At 48.8% G+C, this 26,122-nt stretch overlaps 1 protein-coding gene across 1 annotated transcript in view; it reads right to left on the minus strand.

The window, feature by feature from the left end:
- Positions 1–26,122, minus strand: part of OTOF (otoferlin) — a 106,132-nt gene that overhangs the window by 60,716 nt on the left and 19,294 nt on the right. Inside the window, exons 4-5 of the mRNA XM_054383689.1 lie at positions 13,084–13,183; positions 8,489–8,700 (exon numbers count right to left, since the gene is read on the minus strand). Coding sequence (XP_054239664.1) covers positions 8,489–8,700; positions 13,084–13,183 — 312 coding nt within the window. The remainder of the gene's footprint in view (positions 1–8,488; positions 8,701–13,083; positions 13,184–26,122) is intronic.

Below are 26,122 nucleotides of genomic sequence, written 5' to 3' on the forward strand. Positions count from 1 at the left end.
CCAGGTTGCCCAGAGAGGTGTTAGATGCCCCATCCTTGGAATCATTCCAGGTGAGGTTGGATAGGGCTCTGAGCAACCTGCTCTAATTGAAGATGCCCCTGCTGACTGTAGGTGGTTGGACTAGATGGCATTTAAAGGCTCCTTCCCACCCAAAACATTCAATGATTCAAGGACTCTGTGTCTCCAGGTCTATAGACTGGCTTGGTCCATGATCCTTTAGGCTGTGACATTCAGGGGACAGAAAGGGCCATGCCTTGCCAAAGCTCCTTCTGCTGCCATAGCATCATCAAATCATAGAATATTTTGGGTGGAAAGCGACCACTAAAGGTCACTTATTCCTACCCCCCTGCAGGGACATCTTCAACTGGAGCATGTTGCTCAGAGCCATGTCCAACCTGACCGGGAATGTTTCCAGGAATGGGGCATCTACCACCTCTCTGGGCATCCTGTATCAGTGTCTCACCACCTTCACTGTGACAACAAATGTCCCCTCCCTCCCCACTCCTCTGTCTTCTCCTGAGCCCAGTCTAGCTATCTGCACTCTGGTCCTGCTGCCCTGGTGCAAACCATCCATCTTCTGTGCAAGATGGAGGAGCTATGGTGTTCTTCAGGCTGGAGCAAGGACACCCTGGGGTGTGCTTGCATTTGTGATGCTCTTGGCACAGGCACAGGGAAGGGCTGATGAGGATGGCCAGGAGAAGGTGTGGTGTGAGTTCTCCCCAGCCATGATGAAACCTTTTGAAATGCTGACCTGGCAACCCCAAAACTTTCTCTTGTTCTTCTTCTTTTTGTCTTGGGCTGGGATCCCTAACTGATGGAAACAAAAACCTTTTCCAAAGGAGCCAGAAGATTCTCGTTCATATGATCAAAATAAAGTTAAACAAAATTAGTCTTTTTCTTGGCTTCAGTCACAGCATGATAGTAGTTAGAAGGTACCTCTGGAGATCATCTACTCCAATCCCACTGCTAAAGCAGGGTGATCAACAGCAAGTTGCCCAGGATCACAATGTCCAGGCAGGTTTGGAATCTCTCCAGAAAAGGAGACTCCAGAAGCAGGTTTGGAATATGTCCAGACAAGGAGGCTCCAGAAACTCTCTGAGCAGCCATTTCCAGGGCTCTGGCACCCTCACAGAAAAGAATTTTGTCCTCCTGCTGAGGTGGAACTGAGGTGGGTTCACTTTTGGGCTGCCCAGTTCAAGTGAGACAAAGAACTACTGGAGAGAGTCCAGCAGAGACTACAAAGGTGCTGAGGGGACTGGAGCATCTCTGTGATGAGGAAAGGCTGAGAGACCTGGGGCTGTTTAGCCTGGAGGAGAGCAGCCCCAGAGGGGATCTTCTCAGTGCTCAGCAATATCTAAATAGCAGGAGTCAAAGAGGATGGTGCCAGACTCTTTCCATTGGTGCCCAGCAACAGAACAAGGGACAATGGGCACAAACTGGACCCCAGGAGGTTCCATTTCATCATGAGGAAAATCTTCTTTCCTGTGAATGTGCCAGAGCCCTGGGAGAGGTTATCTGGAGAGGCTTTAGAATCTCCTTCTCTGGAGAGATTCCAAACCCATCTACATGTGATCCTGGGTGACCTGCTGTGAATGACCCTTCTTCCTCTGGAGGGTTGGACTGGATGATCTCCAGAGACCCCTTCCAACCTTGAGCATTCTGGCATTCTGTGAAAAAGTCAATTGTGACTGCACTTTTTTATCATTTCCCTGTCTTCTACTGTCTCAAAACCAAACCCTCAAATGTGCTTCCATTTGGAGCTCTTATTTACCCTGTATAAACTTATGTCTTCCCCATTTTATTCCCTCACCTCATACTTTGACCTGAAAGCAAGAAGGATTCACCCTGTGCAAAGGTCTTTGAACTAAAATAGTTGCTCTGGGTACTGAGAAGTTACAAGAGCAAATATGGTATTTCCCCCAAGGTCTGTGTCTTCTCCTGATGGCACAGTGACTGAGTCCATCTCCAGATAACTTGGATATCATCCCTGCTGCCAGCACAGGTTTCCAGCATGCACCTCACCAGCATCACTGGCACCTCTAGTAGGCTGCAAGCAAACAACTGGAGAGTGCTATGTAAGCCCAGTGCTGTTTATCTATTCCTTGCTCTTGCTGCTGCCTTTCCCATTTCAAGCTCTGTTTATTTCCCCTCTTCTGCATCCCCTCAGGGAAGAGAATCAGAGGAATAACAAATTAATGCTCCTGATGAGCCAAGGGAGGAGGTGAAGATCAATGTGACGGAGCCAGCACTGACAGAAAGCCTGTAGAAACCCAGGGAGATCTCTCCACTGCCTTCATTTAGATTCAGAATTCCCCCCAGGGGGATGCAGGCGATGGAAGCAGTGTGTGAAGAGACAGCACTACAGGAAAAGGGAATGCCAAGAAGATTTCAAGTCTAATGCCTTTCCCAAAGGGGATCCGTTCAGCCCAAGGTGTTTCTCAGATGTGCATCCAGCTTGTACTTAGCATCTTCCTCTCCTTCTACTCACTTCTCCCTCTACTCTGCCCTGGAGAAGCCACATTTGGAGTTCTGGATCCAGTTCTGGGCTCCCCAGCTCAAGAGAGACAAGGAACTACTGGAGAGAGTCCAGTGGAGGCTGCAAAGATAGGAGGGGATGGAGCATCTCTCTTTTGAGGAAAGGCTGAGAGACCTGGAGCTGTTTAGCCTGGAGAAGAGAAGACTGAGCAAGAATTTTCTCAGTGCTCATCAATATCTAAGCAGGAGTCAGCAGGCCAGGGCCATACTCTTTTCTGTGTTGCCCAGCAATAGGACAAGAGGCAGTGGGAACAAATTGGAACCTAGGAAGTTCCACTTCAAAATGAGGAGAAAATTCTTTCCTGTGAGATGGCTAGAGGACTCTAAGAGGATTCCCAGAGAGGTTGTGGAGTCTACTTCTCTTCCAAACCTTCCTGGACACTGTGATCCAGAGCAACCTGCTGCAGATGACCCTGTTTCATCAGGGGGCTTGTACTACATTATCTCCAGAGGTCACTTCCAATCCCCACCACACTGGGATTCTGTGATTCTGTGACTGGCCCATGGCTGTTGTGCCTCCTGACCATGCCTTGAGATTATTTAGGTTAGTGCTAGGTAGCCAAAAGCTTCTCAGAGACTGTCCTAATAATCTGCTTTGGTTATGGGCACTTCAAGTGCTTTGCCTGGCACTAGATGATGAGACTTAACAGAGGTGTTTACCACTACTGATGTGGAAATGAATTTCTACAAGAGTCACTATCTTCATGCTGGAGAAGCTTGAGGCACTCAGCAACAGGCTACATGGGGAGCTGCTGTGAGGAATGAGGCTCCCAACGATCTTCATGCTAGTGAAGCTAGAGGCACTCAGCCACAGGCCATATGGGGAGCTGCTGTGAGAAATGAGGTCCCCAGAATATCTGTGTGCAGGAGCAACCACCCTCATGTGCTTTCTGCCACCCTCATGTGCTTTCTGCCATCACTGGAACCACCTGAGCTGAGGAGTCCCCTTGCAAATGCTTCTTTCTTTGGCTGAGCTGCTCTAAGAGGCATCAGGTGGGGCCCTGGGTTTTACCTGAACTCTTCCTTGCTGCAGCTCCTCCTCAGACTGTCACATGGTAGGGAACAACTCACAGCACCACACTGCAAGAAAGGCCACTGCAAGCAGAAATCAGATCTTCATGCACAACACAAGGAGCTCTTCCCTATGCACCAATCATGACTGATCTCTGGTTGTGGGGGCAGCTGTGCCTGATGTGTGGTGAGACCTGAAGAGGAAAGGGGGCCTTAAGGTGGTACCCAAGTTGTAGCCTCACCATGAGGTCCTTTCTCCATTCTGCATCCCAGACCCCTCCTGAACTCCTGAGCATCCTTTCCATGGATGTTTTCCCAGCTGCTCCATCATTTAGGCTTGAGGTGAGGAGAAAGTTCTTCACAGAAAGAGTGATTTGCCATTGGAATGTGCTGCCCAGGGAGGTGGTGGAGTCACCATCCCTGGAGGTGTTCAAAAAAGGATTGGACATGGCACTTGAAGCCATGGTTTAGTTAGTCATGAGGTGCTGGGTGATAGGTTGGACTTGATGATCTCTGGGGTCTTTTCCAACCTTGTTGATTCTATGATTTTATGATCATTTCTCCCCACCAGCTCTCCTACAGCCAAGAAGTCAGAATCCAGGGGCAATGCTTGTGGGATACCCATAGGGAGAAGTCAGGAGGAACACAGCACTGCAAACTCCACTGCCAGCAGCACGAGTGGATGCTGACTGGCTCCCTACCTTGTGTTGAGGGATCCCTGGCTAAGGGTATCCCCCTCTCCCAGCAGTTCATCTTCACTGTGGTAATACATCTCGTCCTCTTCCATCCTGTGAGTGCGGTGACAGGGCAAATGTCAGGCTTCTCCTTCCTTGGTGTTCATCACATGAATGACCTAGGAATGATCCTACTCTATGAATGTGGCTGTCCTCATCCTTCAGCTGAGCTGGGCATCTTAGATTTCACATTCCCCTGAGACCCTGTCCAGAACTCATCCAACTGCTGGCTGCAGATGGTGAATCAGCCACACAGTGTTCATCACACCTCTGGTGAGATTAAAGCCACGGTCCCACCATGCTGCCTGCACCTTGTGTTCCCACCACAGAAGCACAAAAGCATAGAATCACAGAATCATAAACCCATAGGATCACAGAATGATAAAACCATAGGATCACAGAATCATAAACCCATAGGATCACAGAATGATAAAACCATAGGATCACAGAATCATAAACCCATAGGATCACAGAATCATAAAGCCATAGGATCACAGAATCATAAACCCATAGGATCACAGAATCATAAACCCATAGGATCACAGAATCATAAACCCATAGGATCACAGAATCATAAACCCATAGGATCACAGAAGGATAAACCCATAGGATCACAGAAGGATAAACCCATAGGATCACAGAATGATAAACCCATAGGATCACAGAAGGATAAACCCATAGGATCACAGAAGGATAAACCCATAGGATCACAGAAGGATAAACCCATAGGATCACAGAATCATAAACCCATAGGATCACAGAATGATAAACCCATAGGATCACAGAAGGATAAACCCATAGGATCACAGAATGATAAACCCATAGGATCACAGAATCATAAACCCATAGGATCACAGAATCATAAAACCATAGGATCACAGAATCATAAAAACATAGAATCACAGAATCATTTAGGTTGGAAGAGACCTTTAAGATCATTGAGTCCAACCATTAACCCAGCACTGCCAGGGCACCACTAAACCACATCCCTCAGCACCACATCTCTACACCTTTTCAATCCCTCCAAGATTGGGGACTCCACTACTGCCCTGTTCCAGACCTTGACAACCCTTTTAGGGAAGCAATTGTTCCTCACGTCCAATCTAAACCTTCTCTGTTGCAACTGGAGGCTGTTTTCTCTTGTCCTGTTGCTTGTTCCTTGGGAGAGACCAAACCCCACCTCACTCCAACCTCCTTTCAGAGATTTGTAGAGAGTGAGAAGGTCTCCCTTCAGCCTCCTTTTCTCCAAGTTATACAATCCCAGCTCCCTCAGCTGTTCCTCACAAGACTTATGTTCTAGACATTTCAAAAGCTTTGTTGCCCTTCTTTGAACATGCTCCAGCAACTCAGTATCCTTCTTGGGGACCCTGAACTGAACAGAATGTTGCCTTACATCTCTGAAGCCCATGTGGTGAAGCAGGAGACTGATTTCCCAGCACACACAGTGCTGACAAACAGACTGAGATCCACTCTGCACGGTAGGGTGGGTCTGCTACCCTGCCCTGCCATTGTTCCTCTAAATCACAGAATGGTTTGAGTTGGAAGGGACCTTTCAGGGTCATCTAGTCCGTCCCTGCTGCAGTCAGCAGGGACATCTTCGACTAAAGCATGTTGCTCAGAGCCCTGTCTAACCTGATCTGGAATGGTTCCATAACTGGGGCATCTGCTCCTTCTCTGGGCAGTCTGGTCCAATGTTTCACCACCCTCTTTATATTTAGTCTAAATCTCCCCTCTTTTAGTTTAAAACCATCACCCCATGTCCTGTCCTATCCCTGTTAAAGTCTGTCCCCATCTTCCTTCCAAGCCCCTTCAAGTACTGAAAGGCTGCAGTAAGGTGTCTCTGGAGCTTTCTCTTCTCCAGGCTGAAGCCACTTCAGCATCTTCCCTGTGCAGCCACATCACATTCCCCTGAGCCAGGAAAGGAAGCTGCACTTCCAATTTGCTTGAAAACTCACCGGTTTCAACCCAATTCACACAGTTAATTAAGTGTCTAGGAGTGATGTGAGCAATTGGAGATATCTTCCCTTAATCTTGCACCATAGGGAGAAAGAATTTTTGCCCTTATATGGCCAGACAACAGTGCTAAAGCAAGACAGAAAGCAAACACTGCTGAAGGACCCAATTGCCTGAGCCCAGCATGGGGCACGTGTGGCTGCAACAGCGCCTGAGATGTTGATGCTGTTCCAAAAGCAGCTGAGTCTGAGGGGTTTAGAATCCCAGGTGGATTTGGAAGCCCAAGGGCTTCTGCCTTTGATCTACCAACATTCTGCAGCCCTCAGACAAGGGCTGTGCTCATGCCAGGAGATCAGTGGGTGGCCCAAGGACCCAGTTCTGCACTCTCTGCCTGTCCTGCTCACAAAGTCTCTCTCCTGTGCCAGCTGATTGCTTTCCATGAGTCTTTTAGCAAGTTTAGGACCTTGTTGCCTCCACTCTTCCAACTGGAAGAGGCCAATGGGTTCAAGAGCTACTAGAGTGGAGACTGATAGACAAAATCACTACTATGGACAACACAACCACATGAACTGTGTAAAACTGCCTGAAAAAAAGCTTCTATGAACCCAGTATCTGTTTCTGAATCAAATATTTCAGCATGGGGTTCAGAACACCTATGCTGAGGTGAGCTGAATCTGATTCAGCATCACATGAGCATTTGTATCCATCCACACCTTGGCCTCATGGCTGCACATGAGGTGGTAAAGGGGCTGTTGTTCTCAACCAGACCTGAGCATCCATAAGCCACAGCTCATGGCAGAGCTGGTTCCAGCATGCACTTCATCCCAAAAGACAGCTGACATTAGTTCCCAGTCCTGAGACTTCCCCAGCCAGCCCAGACACCAGGCTGGATTTGCAACTGGTTACAGCAGCATTTTTTCAAGAAATGGAAGGATACAGTCCTTGGCCTTGTTTTCATCCAGATTCAGGTCCCATGACTTGAGAATCATGTCATGGTTTTGGTTGGAAGAGGCTTTCCAGATCATCAAGTCCAACTATTACCCCAGCACTGACAGTTCACTGCTAAACCATGTCCCTCAGCACCACATCTGCACAGCTTTTAAACCCCTCCAGGCATGAGGACTCCACCAGGCCTTGACAACCCTTTGCATGAGGAAATTGTTCCTTATGTCCAACCTAAACCTCCCCTGGCACAACCTAAGGCCTCTTGTGTTATTTCTTGGTCACCACCTTGCTCAGCCTCCTTACAGGGAGTGTAGAGAGTCTCCCCTGAGCCTCCTTTTCTGCAGGCTAAACAATTCCAGTTCCCTCAGACTTGCCTCACAGCACTTGTGCTCTAGACTCTTCACCACCTTTGTGCCCCTCTTTGGATACTCTCCAGCACCTCAGAAGACACAAGGGTGATACTAATGGCCCTTAACTGAATAGAAAACTGGTAACATATTCCCTTAGAAGAACTGGAGGTGTCTGAACCTGCCATCAGAAGGTGAAGGGTCCCTCAGACAACCCAGACAGGGTTCATCTGCCCAGGCACTGGCTTCAGCATGGATTTTGTGAGCACCCAGCAGACCACCATAGAGGAAGCTTTGACAATGTGCTTTGAAGGTGCTTCATTGAGGGTTAATGCTGCAGGGCAGGTGCCAAGTTTCATTCCCTCCTCTGTGTCACATTGTTCCTTACTCCTTTAGTCCCTGCTGTGCTAACAGCCTTGCCATGGGATGTGCACACTCATGGTGCCTCCCTGCACATGGGCTAGGTCAGTGGCATATCACTGACACCTTCCACTTCAGAAGCATTCATTCTTGTGAGATTTTGTGGCCAACATATTCTCTTCCCCTACCCCTAGCTGCAGCCCAGTTCTGGGGGATCCACAAGCCCCATCAATATGCATGACTCTATCCATGGCTCTACACCCCACACATGGCTCTAATCCCATCCAATATGAGGCCTGACCAACAGCCAGACCTTTCATCCTCTCTGAATCTCTCCTCAATTACATTTGTTCTCCAGCAGCTGCTGTGTGCTACAAACCTCAGTGTTTGCTGGAAAACTCAGCTCTGTGCTGGGCAGGTGTGGTGGAGAACCAGGGGTGGCTGGCACTGGTGGGTGGGCACTTACAGCCTGTCCTCACTTTGAGCTGTGACAATGGGTCTTCTGATGACTAGGAGATAGTCCAGTCACATCCTTGATGACAAGCCAAGCTCTCCCCCTCCCTGCTGCCATCACACCTCTCCAAGTGCAGAGCATCACATTACCTTCTGAAGCTCCTCTCTGCAGACTGGAGGTTGGATTTGCCTGGAGAGATGTCGGAGCCCTGCCGGTGGCCAGAGAGGAGGCTGTCTGTCTCTAGGGGGTACCTGCCATCCCCTTCTGAGTGGACACTGGGGGTCTCCAGGAACTCCTTGTCATTCCACGTGCCCACTGTTCCATCCAGAGCATGGTACCTTATCTCTATGGAGATGCTGGTCTGCAACACACAAAGAAGACACAATCAGTCCCTCAGGGCAGCATTTTGAGAAAGGAAGGCCCTGCAAAATCTGGAAGGCAGGAAGAGTTGTTGCATCAGCTGGCTTGACCTCTGAGCCTTACTGACCCCACAGTCTCTTCTTGAGACAGTAGAAGGACAGGTCTTTGGCTTCAGGAGGTGGTCTGACCCAGTTAAGTCATGGTGCTGTAGCCCCCCTCCTGCTTGTGGTCACGATTTGCTTTGAGTTGCTGCTGCACCTCAGGCTGGCCAGATTGGATATGAGAGAGACCAAAAGCCCTGAGCAACAAAGAAACCTTTTGAGCAGCTGAAGGCACCACAAGCAGACAAAGCAGTGTCATGTTGTTGGGGTTTTGTCTGTGGTGTATCACCTTGCTAAGAATTTGTGCCCTGATGTTAAGTGCTGGGCTGCCAAACCCCATGGATGCCTTCCTCCTGCCTAGCCCCATCCAATACCCAGGCAGGGCAGGGATGGCAAGGGATGGAGGTCTCTGGGGAGGTTTGGATAGATCCTGGATTAGGGAAGGGGTGTCCCAGCATGGCTATGACCAGCCTGACTGGGGCTTGGAGATGGGAAGTGAATGGCAGTGTGTCTGCCCAAGCTTAAGTTTCTTCTGGATGAATCAAATAAGATTAAGATCCTCTCTGTTTCATGTGTCATGAGGGCACTACTTACCCTCCCCACTTACACACCCAATGTTGCACCAGGATGATGCAGCAAATTCAGTGTTGGACCTCCCAGACATTTTCCCCCAGAAGTATTTCTCTGTATTTAAGTCAATTATGGAAGAGTTCATCTTGCCACTACCTGCTGCTGGCACTACCTGAAAGGAGATTGGAGTGAGCTGGGGCTCTGTTTCCTCTGATAAGGATTGAGTGAAAGGACAGATGAAATGGCCTCAGGTTGCATCAGGGGAGGTTTAGGTTGGGCTTTAGGAACAATTTCTTCATTGAAAGCATTGTCAAGGCCTGGAACAGGCTGTCCAGGGCAGTGGTGGGGATCACCATCCCTGGAGGGGTTTAAGAGATACGTAGATGTGGTGCTGAGAAGCATGGTTTAGTGGTGGACTTGGATGTGCTGGGTTAAGGTTTGGACTTAATGACCTTAAAGGTCTCTTCCAACCTAAATGATTCTGTGATTCTATGAGTTTAGAGACAGGGACAAAAAACCCCAACCAACAAACCAGGAGAAGAAAACTTTATGACAAAATTTTCCTTATTTTTTTTTTCCTTCTCTTTATCTACAGCTTTATGAAATAGTTAGCAGCTCCTGACTTGCTTGTCAAAAGGATAATGGAAGGCTGGAAAACAAGATATGGCCTGGCAGGATTTTGTGCATTTAGCAAATGACAGCAAAATGGTGACTCAGACTCAGCTGGAAGCTGCACCCTGTGGAGGGCTTTGACTGATTTTCTTCTTCGTTTGGCAATATACAAATTTGAGTCTAACAAATTGATTTGCACCAAGGGTTTTAAAAGGCAAACGCAGAAAGAGATCAATGTTGGAACATAATTTTTTCCACATTTTCCAAACCACTTCAGTGCTACTGTGCAACATTTGATTGTGAAACCAAAAGGAAGCCCTGTGAGGAAAGGCTGAGAGAGTTGGGTTTATTCAGCCTTGAGAAGAGAAGGCTTAGGGGAAACCTTATTACCATGTATCAGAACATAAAGGGTGGCTACCAGGAGGATGGAGACTTCCTTTCTAGAAGGAGTCCCGTGGAAAAGACAAGGGGTAATGGGTGCAAGTTGCTCCTGAGGAGATTCCAATTGGACTCCAGAAGAACATTTTTCACCATGAGTAACAGTTAGACATTGGAATCATCTCTCAGGAGAAGTAATGGATTCCCCTACACTGGTCAGTCTTAAGTCTCAGCTTGGCAGAGTGCTGGGCCACATCATTTAAAAGGATGATCCTGAGCCAGCAATGTGCCCTCATGGCCAAGAAGCCCAGTGGTATCCTGGGGTGTATTAGAAGGGGTATGGTGAATAGGTCAAGAGAGGTTCCTCTCCTCTTCTCTGCCCTGGTGAGGCTGTATCTGGAATATTGTGTCCAGTTCTGGGCCCCTCAGTTCAAGAAGAGCCTCAGGGAACTGCTTGAAGCTGAGAAGTGGCACCATGTGAACATGCAGAGGTTCAACAAGGCCAAGTGCAAGATCTTACATCTGGGTCAGGGCAAGCCTTAGCATCAACAGAGGCTGGGGGATGATGGGATGGGGAGCAGCTCTGTGGAGAAGGACTTAGGATGCTGATGGATGAAAATCTGCACAGACTGGGGGATGAAAGGATGGGGAGCAGCCCTGTGGAGAAAGGCTTAGGATGCTGATGGGTGAAAATCTGGACATGAGCCAGAAAAGTGCATTCACAGCACAGAAGCCAACGTGATGCTAGAGTCTTAAAATTTTGAGATGTTCTTCTTTTGGTGGGTTCCTTGGACTTTAATCAGGCAGCTCCTCCATCTGATAAATCAAGAGAGCAGCAGGAGATGTTTTCCCCAATTCTGACATTAACTTGGGTCTCCACCTCCTCCATTTTTCCTCCCTCCTCTGGACCACCTCCCTTGTAATTTTATTGATTTCATTCCCTTTATGCCCCAGGAGAGTCTGGAAGGGACCTTCCAGAGGTCACTTAGTCCAACTGCCCCATCTAAAGCAGGTTCAGCTACATCAGGTTGCACAGAAGCATATCCAGGCTGCTTTTGGAAGTCTCCAGAGAAGGAGACTCCACAACCTCTCTGGGAAGCCTGATCTATAGAAGTCACCTCCTCTCTACTCCTAATGAAGCCCCTCGTCTCTTCATCACTAATTGCTTGTCATTAGCTCAGAGGGTTCCATGAAACTGCTCTTTTATGCTGAGTGTAGGAAGCAGCTTGTAAAAGAACAAGGGAAAAGAGGAGGCTGAAGTTTTGTTTTTTAATTAAAACACCACGGTTTTGCTATCAGAGAAGATCAGAAGTAGCTGTTTCCAAGTTTGCTCTAAAACTCAGTCTCCATGGGAAACAGCTCTCATGAAATGCATCAGCCAGATGGAAGTGCACAGAGCTACACAGCAGCTGCTCTGCTGAGAGGGAGCTTTTCCTTGGTATCTGGCACTCTGGATGAGGGGTGCAGACCCAGGCTGAGGGAGACTTATTCTGATTTCCCTAGAAGGGTATAAAGAATCATTGACTCATAAAATGAGAGGAGAGGGAACTTTAAAGGTCATCAAGTCCAACCCTTGTGCAGTCAGCAGGAACATCTTCAACTAGAGCAGGTTGCTCAGAGCCTCATCCAACCTCAACTGAAATGGTTCCAGGGATGTGGCATCTAGCACCTCTCTGGGCAACCTAGACCAGGGTCTCACCACCACCAATGTAAACAATTTCCTCCTTCTCTCTAGTTTAAATCTCCCCTCTTTTAGTTTAAAACCATCACCTCTTGTCCTGTCACAACAGACCCTGCTAAAAAGCCTGTCCCCAAGCTTTATCAGCCCCTTTAAGTACTGAAATGCTGCAACAAGGTCTCCCTACAGGCTTCTTTTCTCCAAGCTGAACAACCTCAACTCTCTCAGCCTGTCCTCACAGCAGAGGGGTTCCAAAATAGGACTTTAGGTGAGGTGCTGTACAAGGTATTTCTTAGGTGCTCAAGGGGCAGATAAAAGCAGTATTGAGGTCAGAGACAAACACTGTAGGTGGTGAGCATTTCAAACAATTAGCATCACCTGGAAGAGTTCAAAGAAGTATAGATGTAGTGCTGAGGGACATGGGTTAGTGGTGACCTGGCAGTGCTGGGTTAATGGTTGGACTTGATGATCTTGGAAGGTCTCTTCCAACCTGGCTGATTTTGTGATTCTGTGATCTTGGAGGTCTCTTCCAGACAGAATGATTCTATGATTCTAAAATTGTTTTTCACTCCAAATCTTGCTGCTCCTTCCCTGATCTTGCTCTCCTGATTCTAATACTGACCTGGATTAGAGCTGACACAGGAGTGACTAAGGCAGAGCCAGAATGTGATTGCTCAGGTGCTGGAGAGTGCTAGGAGCAGAGCTCAGCCTGAGACCATGGTCAAAGCATCTGCTGAGCATCTCCATGGGGATCTGAGGACCACCTCACTTTGTCTATGTGTAGATTAAACCTGATCCATCCCTGCTTTATCCCCATCCTAAACTTCTCAGAGCATGCAGAACAATCAGCCTTTGCCATGCACTCTCAGGACATTTCCAGCTGCCTTAGTCCTTCCAACCAAGTGTAAAGGATGAAGGAAAGGTTGAGGAGTCAGGGATTCAAGTGCACGACACAGGCTTCTCTGTTCCCACAGAGTCAGTAAAATACAGACAGATGGACTGACCACTGAAGGGCATCAGCACCTGCTGATTCTTCATGACCTACCTGAATGGCTGAATTATTGTCATCTATGAGGGTGTCCGTCACCTCTACCTGCCCTTCCTCCACCACCTGTTGTAGCACCATCCGGAAAGTGCCAATGAGCCTGCAGAACAAAAAAACAGAAAAGTCAGGCAAGCTGTGGTCAGCACCCTCCAGCAGCCAATGAGGAAAGGCTCTGCTGGCCAAGTTGCCCAAGCATCCATGGTCAGATTTGCTTTTCATGTTCCTTGAGAGGATGTAGACATGAGATGTAGGGTCAGGACATGAGCAAGGACTCTGGCAGCTGCAGCCAGTGACCCCAGCTCAGGGGAGATGGTGGGAAAAGGAGAAGCCAGGAGATAAGCCATTTATCTGTTGGGGATAAGAATAGAAAGAGATTTTGGGAACCATCAATTGTGTATTACTGGGATGCAACTAAAGGCACTCAAACTGGCATTTTCCATCCTGAATGTCTGCACTTAGGTCTGCACCAGTAAACTGACCAAGGAAAGAACCAGGACACTGTCCCTCACCCATCTCCAGCAGGGCATTGCCAACACAGGCCAAAGCATGAGGAGGTCACAGGTCAACATGCCTGACCCCAACCCTCCCCTCCGGAGCAGCTTATCCTGGGGCAGAGCATCCCTGGAGTGGCTTGCATGTGCCTGGTTGAATCAGGGATGAGTGGAACCAGGGCTGGAGAACAGGGCTCATGTTGGTTTGCTTGGACAGACACAGCCTGAAGGTGTTGTATGTGAGTCTGAAAGCTGCTCAGAGAAGATTGGAAGATAACTCTTTTCTGCCAAGGAAGGTCTACACATAACTGATGCCTGAAGTCTCATCTCCCTGTCCCAGCCCACTCCCAGCCTCCCACATATGTTCAAGAAACACAGCAGAGATCCAGGACAGTTTGTCTCTCTACATCCTGGAGGCTTTCATAGAATCATAGAACTATTCAGGTTGAAAGGGACCATTAAGATCATTAAGTCTAACTGTTAAATTCAAGACACAATGGGAAAAAGCTGAGAGCCAGCTGGTATGAGGTCAAGCTGACCCAGCTTTGAGCATGAGGATGGATTAGAGAACTCCCAAAATGCCTTCCAGTTTCAATTATCCTGTGATCCTTTGATATGATCCCATGATCCTATGCTTATTGCTGTCTGCCATGTGCATGCATGTGTCTGCATGCCAAAGTTCAGCCCCTGTGTATTTGTTCAGCCCTGATGGAGTTGGTGACCTGATCCAGGAGCTTATGTCCCAGATCTTCTCAAGGTTCACCAATATCTAAAGGCTAAGAGGATGGGGCTAGACTCGTTTCAGTGGTGTCCAGGGACAGGACAAGAAGCAGTAGGCACAGTCTGGAATCCAGGAGGTTCCATCTGAAGATGAGAAACTTCTTTCCTCAGAAGGTGTTGGAGCACTGGACTAGGCTGCCCAGAGAGGTTGTGGAGTCTCCTTCTTTGGAAAGATTGCAAATCTTCCTGGACATGATCCTAGGCAACCTGCTGTGGGTGACCCTGCTGTAGCAGAGGGGTTGGAGTAGATGATGTCCAGAGATCACTCTCATGTTGTGATTCTGTAATTCTGTGATCTCATTGCTCTTAGTGGCTCTCGCCCAGGCTCTCTGCAGCCTGCTGTTCTCACAGCCATGGAGTGCAGCACCACAGGCACTAAAAGCAGCCATGTTTGTTAAATTACAGGTCCAAACAGCTACCACAGAGTGGAGAAACCCAGCACTCTCTAACAGAAGTCATTATTTATTTGCCAGCTCATGGCTTGTCAAGGAGTTTTATGTTCTTCATGTTCTGCTGTTGCACCTGAGAGACTTTCCCATCCAGACATGGAAAAAGCTCTGAAACAGCAAATGTGGAGCTGCTTTACCCCACCTGCCTCAGCACTGAAATCCCTGCTGACAGTCGAGGTATTACACTGCACACCAGGAGTGTGGCTGCTGAGCTCTGCTGGCTGAGGCCAGTGAGAAAGCTGCTGCTGATTACCTGACTTCCTCACGAGCCTTCAGGCATCACACACTGTGAGGCTGATTTGTCGAGATGTGATTTCAGGGAGGGAGGCAAGAACCTCCCTCTGCTGCTTGGTGCAACACTGAGCACTCCTCTCCTGTCCCTGTGCAGCCCAAGCACCCAATGCTGCACCTGCATAGGAAACCTGGAGACCCAGGGTAAAGGCAGGGAGAGCAGATCTGCCCTTAGTCAGCTTGTGACATAGCTGAGGAGGGGATTTGTCCTTGCAAGATCTCAAGTCATTCCCTAATGCTTTGAAGCACCCTCTGAAAAGCAGCAAAAATCTGGACGGAAGAGCAGGGTCTGCTCAGATCTGTTCAGCAATCTGAGGTCTTCCCCAGCTTTCCTGACTCTGCCAATGTTCTTTCTTGAGGAAATGTAGGGCTACAAAGATGCTGAGGGGACTGGAACATCTCTCTGATGAGGAGAGGCTGAGAGACCTGAGGCTATTCAGACTGGACAAGAGAAGGCTGAGAGGGGATCTATTCAGTGCTCATCAATAGCTAAAGGGAGGGGTGCAAGAAGATGGGGCCAGACTCCTTTGGCTGGTGCACAGCAACAGGACAGAGTCAGTGGGCACAAACTGGAACCCAGGAGGTTACACTTAAACAGGAGGAGAAAATTCTTTCCTCTGAAGGTACTGGAGTCCTGGACCAGGCTGCCCAGAGAGCTGGTGGAGTCTCCTTCACTGAAGAGTTTGCAAACCTGCCTGGACACAATTCTGGGCAACCTGCTGTGGGTGATCCTGCTTTATCAGGGCAGGTGCATTGGATGAGCTCCAGAGGTCCAGTCCAACCTTGACCATACTGGGATTCAGGGATTCTGTGAGATTAATAAACTACCTGAGAAAAATAACCTTACTGTTGCTCATCCACTTATCTAGCTCTGTGTAGCTTGCAGCAGCAGCAGGGATGTCCTGCAATCCATCAAACCTCTGAGGGGTCCTATTATAGCTTGCAGATGATGCTTGGTGCTATGGGACCAAAGAGTAGCTGTGGCAGATCTGCCCTGGAACGCTGTGATGGATGAGGCCCTGCCCTGCAGGACTTTCACCTCCCCTCCTCGGGTCCCACATGCTGTGCACAGGTGGATCCCAGCACGGAGCTCTTTTATCTCCATCTCCAAGGTGCCATGCAAGACAGTTTGCATGAACACCTTTTCTTTGTGTGCTTCATATTGCTTCATACTCAATGAACAAGGCACTCTCCCCTCCCATGGAGACCTGCTTCTTCTCAGCCTGGGCTTCAGGGGCTGTTATTTGCTGTTTCCATAAGCAGCAGCTCTGTGGTTTTGGGAGAGGCTTCCTTGAGAGAAGCCTGTGCTTTGTTTCTCAGGATTTGAACACAGACTGTGTTGCAGGGCTCTGGAGGGATGTCCTCTGCTCACGGCTGGGCTTGATGTCAGCAGGTCAGTTTGGAGGAGCTCTAAAATCAAGTTATTTTAGTGCTGCTGCTGCTTAGAAGTTGCTTTTACCTGTGAAAGATGCTGGGTATCTAGTATTTAACTTCTTTGTTGATGGCACGTCATAAAAACTCAGCCCCTTGGACATGCCATCCACTCTAAGGTGTGGTGGTGGCTTCTCTCCTCCTTGTGTATCAAGGTGGATGCAGATACCTTTGGCTCACAGATGCTTATTGTTCCAGAGGGTCTTTGTGGAGGAATGGGAAGCTTCTTGCATGGAGACAATGATGGCAGATGTGTCTGTAAGTGGGAACATCCTCAGCCACGAGGAAAGACCTTACTAGTCTGATGGGGAATACAAAATGACCTGGAGCCAGCCTAATGTCACCCTTCCAGGAGCTTTGGTTTACACAGTTATCCTCATAACTCATAGTGGTTTCAAAACAAGTTGTGCTCTGAGGGCCATGATGACCTGGACTGGCTGGAGAGCTGGGCAGAGGGAAAATTCATGAAGTTCAGCAAAAGTAAGTGTAGGGTCCTGCACCTGGGGAGGAATAATCCCCTGCACCAGGCCAGGTTAGGGGTTGACTGTCTGGAAAGAAGCTCTGCAGCTGGGAATGCTGGTGGACAAGTTCCCCATGAACCAGCAATGTGCCCTTGTGGCCAGAATGCCCAATGGTCTGCTCAGGTGCATTCAGGACAGTGTGGCCAGCAGGTCAAGGGAGGTTCTCTTCCCTCTCTACTCTGCCCTTGGGAGGCCACATCTGGAGTACTGCATCCAGTTATGAGCTCTCCAGTTCAAGAGAGACAGAACTACTGAAGAGAGTCCAGTGGAGGGTACAAAGAGGATGAGGTCATGGAACATCTCTCTGAAGAGGAAAGGCTGAGAGACCTGGGGCTGTTACCCTGGAGAAGAGCAGCCTGAGATGGAATCTTCTTAATGCTGATCAATAGCTAAATGGTGGAGCCCAAGAGGATGGAGCCAGACTCTTTTCAGTGTTGCTCAACAACAGGGCAAGAGTCAACAGGTACAAAGTGGAACCCAGCAGGTTCCATCTGTCCATGAGGAAAAACTTCTTTCCTGTGAAGGTGCCAGTGCCCTGCACCAGGCTGCCCACAGAGGTTGTGGAGTCTCCTTCTCTGGAAAAATTCAAAATCCCATCTGGACCAAATCCTGGGAAACTCACTCTGATTAACCCTGCTTTAGCAGGGGGGTTGGACTGGATGATCTCCAAAGGTCCTTTCCAATCCCCAGCATTCTGGGATTCTGTGTGATGTCTATGTGACTGAGGAAGAGGCAGGTTTTTGCTTGTCTTTGCAGTGGTTGTAAGTATACAGAGGGTCTTCAAAGGTGTGGTAGCTTGCTTAGCTGCCAGAAACCAAGCCTCTCTCTGACACCAGAAGTGTGTTCACTGGGCTGAGACAGATAAATCTTTCTGATCAATTTAATTCTCCAGAAAATCTGACTTACATGAGACTGCAGTCAACCTTCCACTTCATATCCTAAGGCTGGTAGAGGATGAACACTAGTGAGACTGCAGTACCACAGCTTTTCTTTCTAGCTGAGCTGCAGAAGCTGCCCTGAAGTGATTTCAAGCTGCCTTTGTCATATTTTGCAGTTGCAGGGTGTTGAAGTGTGCCTGTACCCACTTCTCTCTACCTGAAATTCTGTTTCCTACCTGCAGTCTCCTGTGCTCACAGCTGCTGCTTCCCCAAGCATGGGGCTGAAGCTTCTCCCAAGGGGTCTCACAGCAGAGTGCAGAGCTTTTTTTGTTCCAGGTCAGAATCTGTGTTGTAGGGAACTCCTACACTGAGCAAGACCATCCCCAACTCTGGATGAGTTTGGCCATGGGTTTATCTCAAAATCCTCCACGGGTGGGTATTTCCCACCTCTTTGCTTACCTCGAGACTACACCACTCTTCCAGGGAAGAATATTGTGCTGATATCCATCCTAAGCTTCCCAAGCCACACTCTGTGCCTGTTGCTCTTTTTTATTTCACTTGTCATAGATTCATCAAATCATAGAGTGTTTTTGGGTGGGAAGGGACCTTAAAGATCATCTGGTCCAACCCCCCTGCAGGGAGCAGGGATATCAACTAGAGCAGATTGCTCAGAGCCCCATCCAACCTGATCTTGAACACTTCCAAGCCTAGGGCATCTATCAGCTCTTGAGGGAACCTGTTCCAGTGTCTCACCACCCTCACAGTCAAGTCTTTCTTCTTTAAATCCAGTCTAAAACTACTCTGTTCCTGTCTAAAACCATCACTCCTTGTCCTATCACTGGATGCCCTTGTTGAAAGTCCCTCCCCATCTTTCTTATGGGCCCCCTTTAAGTACTGAAACACCACAATAAGGTCTCCCCAGAGCCTTCTTTTCTCCAGGACAAACAACCCCAACTCTCTCATCCTGTCCTCACAGCAGAGGTGCTCCAGGCTGGAGGGAGGATCTGGGGAACCACAGACTTGTCAGTCTGACCTCAGTGCTGGGGAAGATCATGGAGCAGATCATCTCAAGTGCCATTATCCAGCACATGCAGAGCAAGCAGGTGCTAAGGACCAGTCATCATGGGTTCATGAAGGGCAGGCCCTGCTTGACAAACCTGACCTCCTTCTACGACACGGTGCCCAGCTTTGGCGATGAGGGGAAGTTCATGGATGTGTCTACCTGGAATTTAGTAATGAATTTGAAATTCTGTCCCACAGCATCCTCCTGGAGAATCTGTCTGCTCCTGGCTTGGATGGGTGGATGCTTCACTGGGTGAAAAACTGGCTGGATGGCTGAGCCCAAAGAGTGGTGGTGAATGGAGTTAAATCCAGATGGTGGCCTGTCACGAGTGGTGTTCCACAGGGCTCAGTGCTGTGGCCAGTTCCCTATCATTATCAGTGATCTGGACAAGGGGACTGAATGATAATGGTAGAGTCCAGAGGAGGGCCATGAAAATGATCATAGAACCATAGAATTGTTTTAGCTGGAAGAGACTTTTAAGATCATCAAATTCATTACCTAACTCTACCAAGTCTGGTGCTAAACTATGTCCCTTAGGACCACACCTCTGTGTCTTTTAGACACCTCCAGGGCTGAGGATTCAGCCACTTTCCTGGGGAACCTGTTTCAGCACTTGATAGCCCTTTCAGTGATGAAGTTTCTTCTAATATCAGATTAGAAGAACTATGTCTAAACCTCCCCTGGTGCAACCTGTGGCTGTTTCCTCTTGTCCTCTCGCTTCTTCCTTGGAAGAGAAGACCAACCCTCACCTCACTCCAACCTGGCCTCAGGGAGTTGTAGGGAGTGAGAAGATCTCCTCTGAACTGCATTTTCTTCAGGATAAACAACCCCAGATCCCTCAGCTGCTCCTCACAAGACTCCACTTGCAGGTCTCAGGCCAGCTCACCTGCAAGCGTGTGCAGTGTTGGGAAGATGCATCAGCTTTAGGCTGGGGCATGGTGCTCCTTCCTCAGCCCTCTCCCAAGCCACCTCCCCTCTCAGGCAAGAGCCAAGTTAGAGGGAATGAAATATTCAGCACTTGTCTACACAGCCTTTCATTTCCAAGCTTTTCATAATTCATCAAGTGCCCTGCTCCTTTCCCTGGCGTTCCTGCTGATGGAAAGAGAGGGAGTTTTTCTGGGTCACTCGTAATTGTATCAGACTGCAGGTACATCTCTGGTTTCAAACCCAGCCTGGGCTGCTGCACACCCCTTGACACACTTTACTCTTTGCCTGTGTGGCACATGACATCTTCCAGGGAAGCCCTTTGTGTGCGTGGTGCCACTCAGGAGAGGCAGTGGCCAGGGAGACATTGAACTCCAGCAGGCACTCTCAGAACTGAGGGGCCTGATTCCTCAACCAAGGGCTCTGAGGCCAAGGGCAAGAATCACAGAACCATGCAATGGTTTGGGTTGGAAGGGACATTTAAAGGTCACCTAGTTCAACCCCCCTGCAATGAGCAGGGACACCTTCAACTAGATCAGCTGCTGGTGACTTCAGGGTAGGCAGGTCTGCTAAGGTTTTCATGACTTTGGCTGTTTCTCTCTAATCAATCCCACTTTCCCAGCATCTTTCTGAAGGTGTGGGCTCTGAAACCAGACACTTTCCCTCCCCCCTTTATTTTTGGACAACGTGGAAGCCCATGAAGATAAGCCAGCAGTGTGCACAGCACCATCCTAGCCTGTGTCAGCAATAGTGTGCCCAGCAGGACTAGGGCAGGGACTGTCCCCCTCTACTGGGCACTGCTGAGGCCACACCTCACTGAACATTGAGCTCAGTGCTGGGCTTCTCAGTCCAAGGGAGAAAACTGAGGTGCTGGAGCTTGTCCAGAGACAGGCAGCAAAGCTGGTGGTCTAGAGTACAAACCTGAGGGACCTGGAGTTGCTTATACTGGAGAAAAAGAGGTTCGGAGGAGACCTTCTCACTCTCTTCACCTCCCTGAAAGGAGGTTGGAGTGAGGTAGGGGTTGGTCTCTTCTCCCAAGTAATAAACAGGATAAGAAGAAATGACCCTAAGCTGTGTAGGGGAAGTTTAGGTTGGACATGAGGAACAATTTCTTCATGCAAAGGGTTGTCAAGCCCTGGAAGAGGCTGCCCAGGGCAGTGGTGAAGTCCCCAGCCTTGGAGGGATTGAAAAGCTGTGTAGATGTGGTGCTGAGGGACATGGCTTAGTGGTGACCTGGCAGTGCTGGGTTAATAGTTGTTGGACTTGATCTTAAAAGTCTCTTCCAGCCAAAGCCAATCTATGATCCCATGATTCTACACAACACTCTTATGCCTGGGCTGCCAGGTGATTGCAGCAGATCTCTACCACCTTCCCCAGCCACCACTTCCCCACACTTGACATCCTCACCCATGCTGTGAGCCATCACTGCTCCCTGCACCTGTGGAAAGGCAAACTGCCACACAAAAAGGTCTGGTCCCTGTGGGGCTCTGCCAGCTTTCAACATCCTCAGTGACAAATCCCTGCCTGCTGTCACTGCTGAGCCCTGCTCGTGTGTGTGACACCACCAGGAGCCTGAAGCCATGTCAAATCCCTGCAGAACTTTTAATTTCTGAATCAAAATATTGTGTGACACCAAGTCAAACACCATGCAAAAGTCTAAGTGCACCCAAATTGCCACCTCAGCAACCAGATCTGCAATCACAGCCCAAATTAGCTACCTGACAGGATGTGTTTCAGTATGACAGGGCTGACTGGCACTCCTTCTGTTATTCCATTTGTCTTCCAGGGTGAAAAGAAAATCCATTTATATTTAATTTTGCAAGAGTAGGCTGAATCAAAGAGTCTCAGCATGGTTGGGGTTGGAAGGGACATTTGGTGATCATCTAATCCACATCCCCTGCTAAAGAAGGGTCACCCACATAAGGTTACCAGGAGGGTCTGAAATCTCTTAAGAGAAGAAAACTCCACAACCTCTCTGAGCAGCCTATTCCAGTGCCCTGGAACCCTTACAGGAGGCTTTTTCTCATGGTCAGATTGAACATTCTGGGTTCCAGTTTATGCCCATTGTCCCTTGTCCTGTTGCTGGGCACCACTGAAAAGAGTTTGGGTCCATCCTCTTGACCACTCCCTTTAGATACTGATGAGCATTGAAAAGATCCCCTCTCACGCTGCTCATCTCCAGGTTAAAGAGCCCCAGGTCTCTCAGCCTTTCCTCATCAGAGAGATGCTTCAGTTCCCTCTTCCTCTTCGTAGCTTCTGCTGGACTCTCCAGAAGTTTCCTGTCTCTTTTGAACTGAAGAGCCCAGAACTGGAGCCAGAACTCCAGATGTGGTCTCACTAGGGGACAGTAGAGAGGGAGAAGAACCTCTCTCAACCTGCTGGCCACACTCTTCGTGATGATCATTGCCCATCTTGGCCATGATGGCACAGTGCTGGCTCATTGTCAGCTTGTCCACCAACACTCTTAGCTCCCTTTCCTCAGAGCTGCTTTCCAGCAGGTCAACCCCTAACCTGTCCTGGTACAGGGGGGGTTTCCTTCCCAGGGGCAGGACCCTACAGTTGTTCTTGTTGAACTTCATGAGGTTCCCCTCTGCCCAGCTCTCCAGCCTGTCCAGGTCTTACTGAATGACAGCACAGCCTGATGGGGTGTCAGCCACTCCTCCCAGCTGGAAGGCTTCAGCAAACTGATTGAATGTCCACTCTGGTCCTCCATCCAGGGAACTGATTCAGATTTTGAGCAAGACTGGACCCAGTCCTGACCCCTTGGGAACACAGTGAGACACACATCTCTAACTAGACTCTGCACTGTTGATCACAACCCTCCGAACTCTGTCGTTCAGCCAATGCTCAATCCACCTCATTGTCCACTTCCTAAGCTTCCCTGGGAGGGTGTTATGGAAGATGGTGCCCAAAGCCTTGCTTTTGGAAAAAAAAGGTTAGCTCACTGAAGCAGCTTTTAATACCTGGAGGCTGTTGAGCTGGAAGAGCTCACCCAGGGCACAACACTGTGTCCTACATTTCACCAGGTTATCCAAATCACTACAATTGCCTGTGCTTGCAAGTGCCAGCTCTGACTCGCTGCAACGGAGGTAATTAGGAGAGAAGTGATTTAGGAAGCTGTAACTAGAGTGTCAGATGATTATGGATGAAGCTGCAATTTGGCCAGACAGGGGAAAAGGCTCTTCATTTTGGTTCAAGCTCCAGGGCACTCATCATGTAAACCACCAGAGGAAATGGTTTGCATTTATCAATATTGCCCAGTCACTGGTTCATACATAAATGCAAGAGCTGCAGCTTCCAAACCTATCTTCAGACCTCCCAGGGTCCAACAGCAACTCCCTTCCAGCTCATTTACCTTCTGCCTTTCCAGCCTGAGCTCCTAGAAGGCCATTTTCTCTTCTTCCAGGTACCCCAGTAAGCTTCACAGACCAAACAGATCCACCCAGCTGCTCATCAGAGCAGCTCCCAGGTTTCTCATCATCCATTTTTTTTCCTCATCACTCATTTTAGAGTGAGGGTGGTGAGACACTGGCCCAGATTGCCCAGAGAGGTGGTAGGTGCCCCATCCTTGGAACCATTCCAGGTCAGGATGATTTGGGCTCTGAGCAACTTGCCTTAATTGCAGATCTCCCTGCTGATTGCAGGAGGATTGGACCAGATAACCTTTAAAGGTCCTTTCCCATCCAAATCATTCCATGGTTCTATGATTTTTGGACCCCTTGTACCTCTTCGATCTCCCAACAAGCCCTGCCTGGTTGTAAAGCATCATAAAACCAAAATACAGCCATGGCTGTGGGTTGTTGATAAGATATAAGATGATCCCACAGCAAAGAAACCTTTCCTGGAGGCTGGCTGCCCACAGCTTAGGCCCTAGTGCATGTCCCAGGCCATGCATCCTCACATGCTGGGAGACAGAGAAATTATAACTCTAGAAGATGCTGTGATGGCTAGAAAAAGGGGAAAAAATCATCACTGTTTTCAACTTTTCACCTTTTGGCAAAGGAGGGCTTGGGTTTTCAGTTTCATGGCTCATCAAAAAGCCCTGATGCAGCTCAAAATCATCAGGGGTTAAACATCCTGGTGGCTGCTAATTTTCCTGTCTCCCTGAGGAAAGGACCATCCCACCTACTTATAGCTCTCCTGCAGTTCACCATTGATTCCCTGAGCCCTCTGGGCTCAAATGGAGGGACTTGAGAGAAAACCATCCCAGATCTCTTAGGTGTATCTGAGTTGGAGAAAAAAATGTTTGTGAGGGGTTCTGGTCTATGCAGACTTTTGGACTTAAACAAGGTGAGGTTACAGGAAGGCAAAGCTGGGTGGCAGGAATGGTCTTGCTGCTGTAGGAGATCTCCATGAAGTGTGTTTTCCTGCTGGAAATCAATTCAGACAAGAAAGGTCTCCTCTCGAAAACGACAAACACCTCCAGACCTCCAGGCAGAGGATCTGCATTCCTGATGTTAAAAAAAAGATCGAAGTATCCTTTCCTGTAGGAGCCAAAGGTCCAACCTAGCTCAAAAGGTTATCAAATACTGAAAGGAAAGGGGCTCAAACCTCTTTCTTTGCCCAGTCTGCACTACAAAAACCACCTCATCACTTGCTGCCCATGTCCAACATGCTGTCCCAGTTTTCTTCTCCTTTATTCTCTTTACTCTGGCTCTTGGTGAGCCAAGAAGATTTGCAGTTCCTCCTAAGAAGGCTGCACTCTGCTCATCTCTGTCTCTGTGCCTTCCCTCCTCCACAGGGCTCAGATCATTTTTCACATGCCAGCCTTGCTTGCAAACCTGGACAAGTTGTAAGACATGGTATCACTCACAGAAAGGCTGAGCTGACACCTGGTGACATCTTGACGGATTAGCTTGCACCTCTGACATGCTATGGAAACTTCTGCCATTCCAGATTCCTGCCTCTGGTGACATCACTCCTCTCAGGTCCTAACCAAGCACACCCTGTTCCTCTATCTTTTATCTTCCATGGAAGCTGTGAAGTCCTTAATGAGAGTCCAGAACGAGGCTTCTATTAATGAAAGTTGCTGCAGACAACCCAGGGGCTTCATGCAGGAGGAAGGTTTCAAGCAGGTGACACTTCTGCCTTTGGTCTGGGCAGCTGTAGGTGTGCCACAGACACCAGTTCCAAGAGCTGGAAAGTTAGCTGGGCTGTTTGAACATCTGGTTCTGGAGCACTTATCACCCTTCCTATCCTGGGGAGGGGTATATGAGAGGACTGGGCCCCACCATACCCATTTTGCATCAGCCAGAAAAGAATTTGCACTAGGACCTTCTTCTGAGTTGAATAACCTCACAGCTCAGGAAGTGCAATGGAGAATGGAGGAGAAAAAAAAAGTGTGGATTGAAGAAAAGCCATGAAAGGAAAGAGTGCAGCCCATGCATCAGGAGGATAAGAGAACCTAGGCTCTCAGGAGAACAAATCCATCTGTAATGATAAGTCAGATACATCAGGAAGAACCACAGTTCATCAGACCTTGTCATCCACAGTGCAAGTCTTGTGGACTACATCAGATGTCAATCTTAGGACTCCTGGGGCCACAGAATCATAGAATGTTAGGGGTTGGAAGGACCTCCAAAGATCACTGAGTCCCAGTCCCCCTGTCAAAGCAGGACCATCTAGGGCAGGCCACACAGGAATGCATCCAGGCAGGTTCTGAAAGTCTCCAAAGAAGGAGACTCCACAGCCTCTCTGGGCAGCCTGTTCCAGGGCTCTGTCATGCTCACCATAAAGAAGTGTCTCCTTGTGTTGAGGTGGAACCTCCTGTGTTCTAGCTTGTACCTGTTGTTCCTTGTCCTATCACTGGGCACCACCAAAAAGAGCCTGGCACCCACCCCTCAGATATTTGTAGAGGTTGATAAGACCCCCTCTCAACCTCTTCTCCAGACTATAACTATGGGGGATAGTTTTGTGTTCACTAAGCTCATGTAGATGTCAGATTCAGCTTCGAACCTCTTATCTTACAATATCCACCAGATCTCATAGTGAGGCTCTGCACAGCCCACCCAGCAGCATCTGAATCACAGAATCACAGAAACATTCAGGTTGGAAAAGACCCTCAGGACCACCAAGTCCAACCGATAACCCTGCTCTATAAGGTTCACCCCTAAACCATAGCCCCAAGCACCACATCCAAACCACCTTTAAACACATCCAGGGTTGGTGACTCAACCACCTCCCTGGGCAGCACATTTCAAGGCCTCACCAC

The sequence above is a fragment of the Indicator indicator genome, chromosome 9, assembly GCF_027791375.1.
Source record: "Indicator indicator isolate 239-I01 chromosome 9, UM_Iind_1.1, whole genome shotgun sequence".
Taxonomy (NCBI): Eukaryota; Metazoa; Chordata; class Aves; order Piciformes; family Indicatoridae; genus Indicator; species Indicator indicator.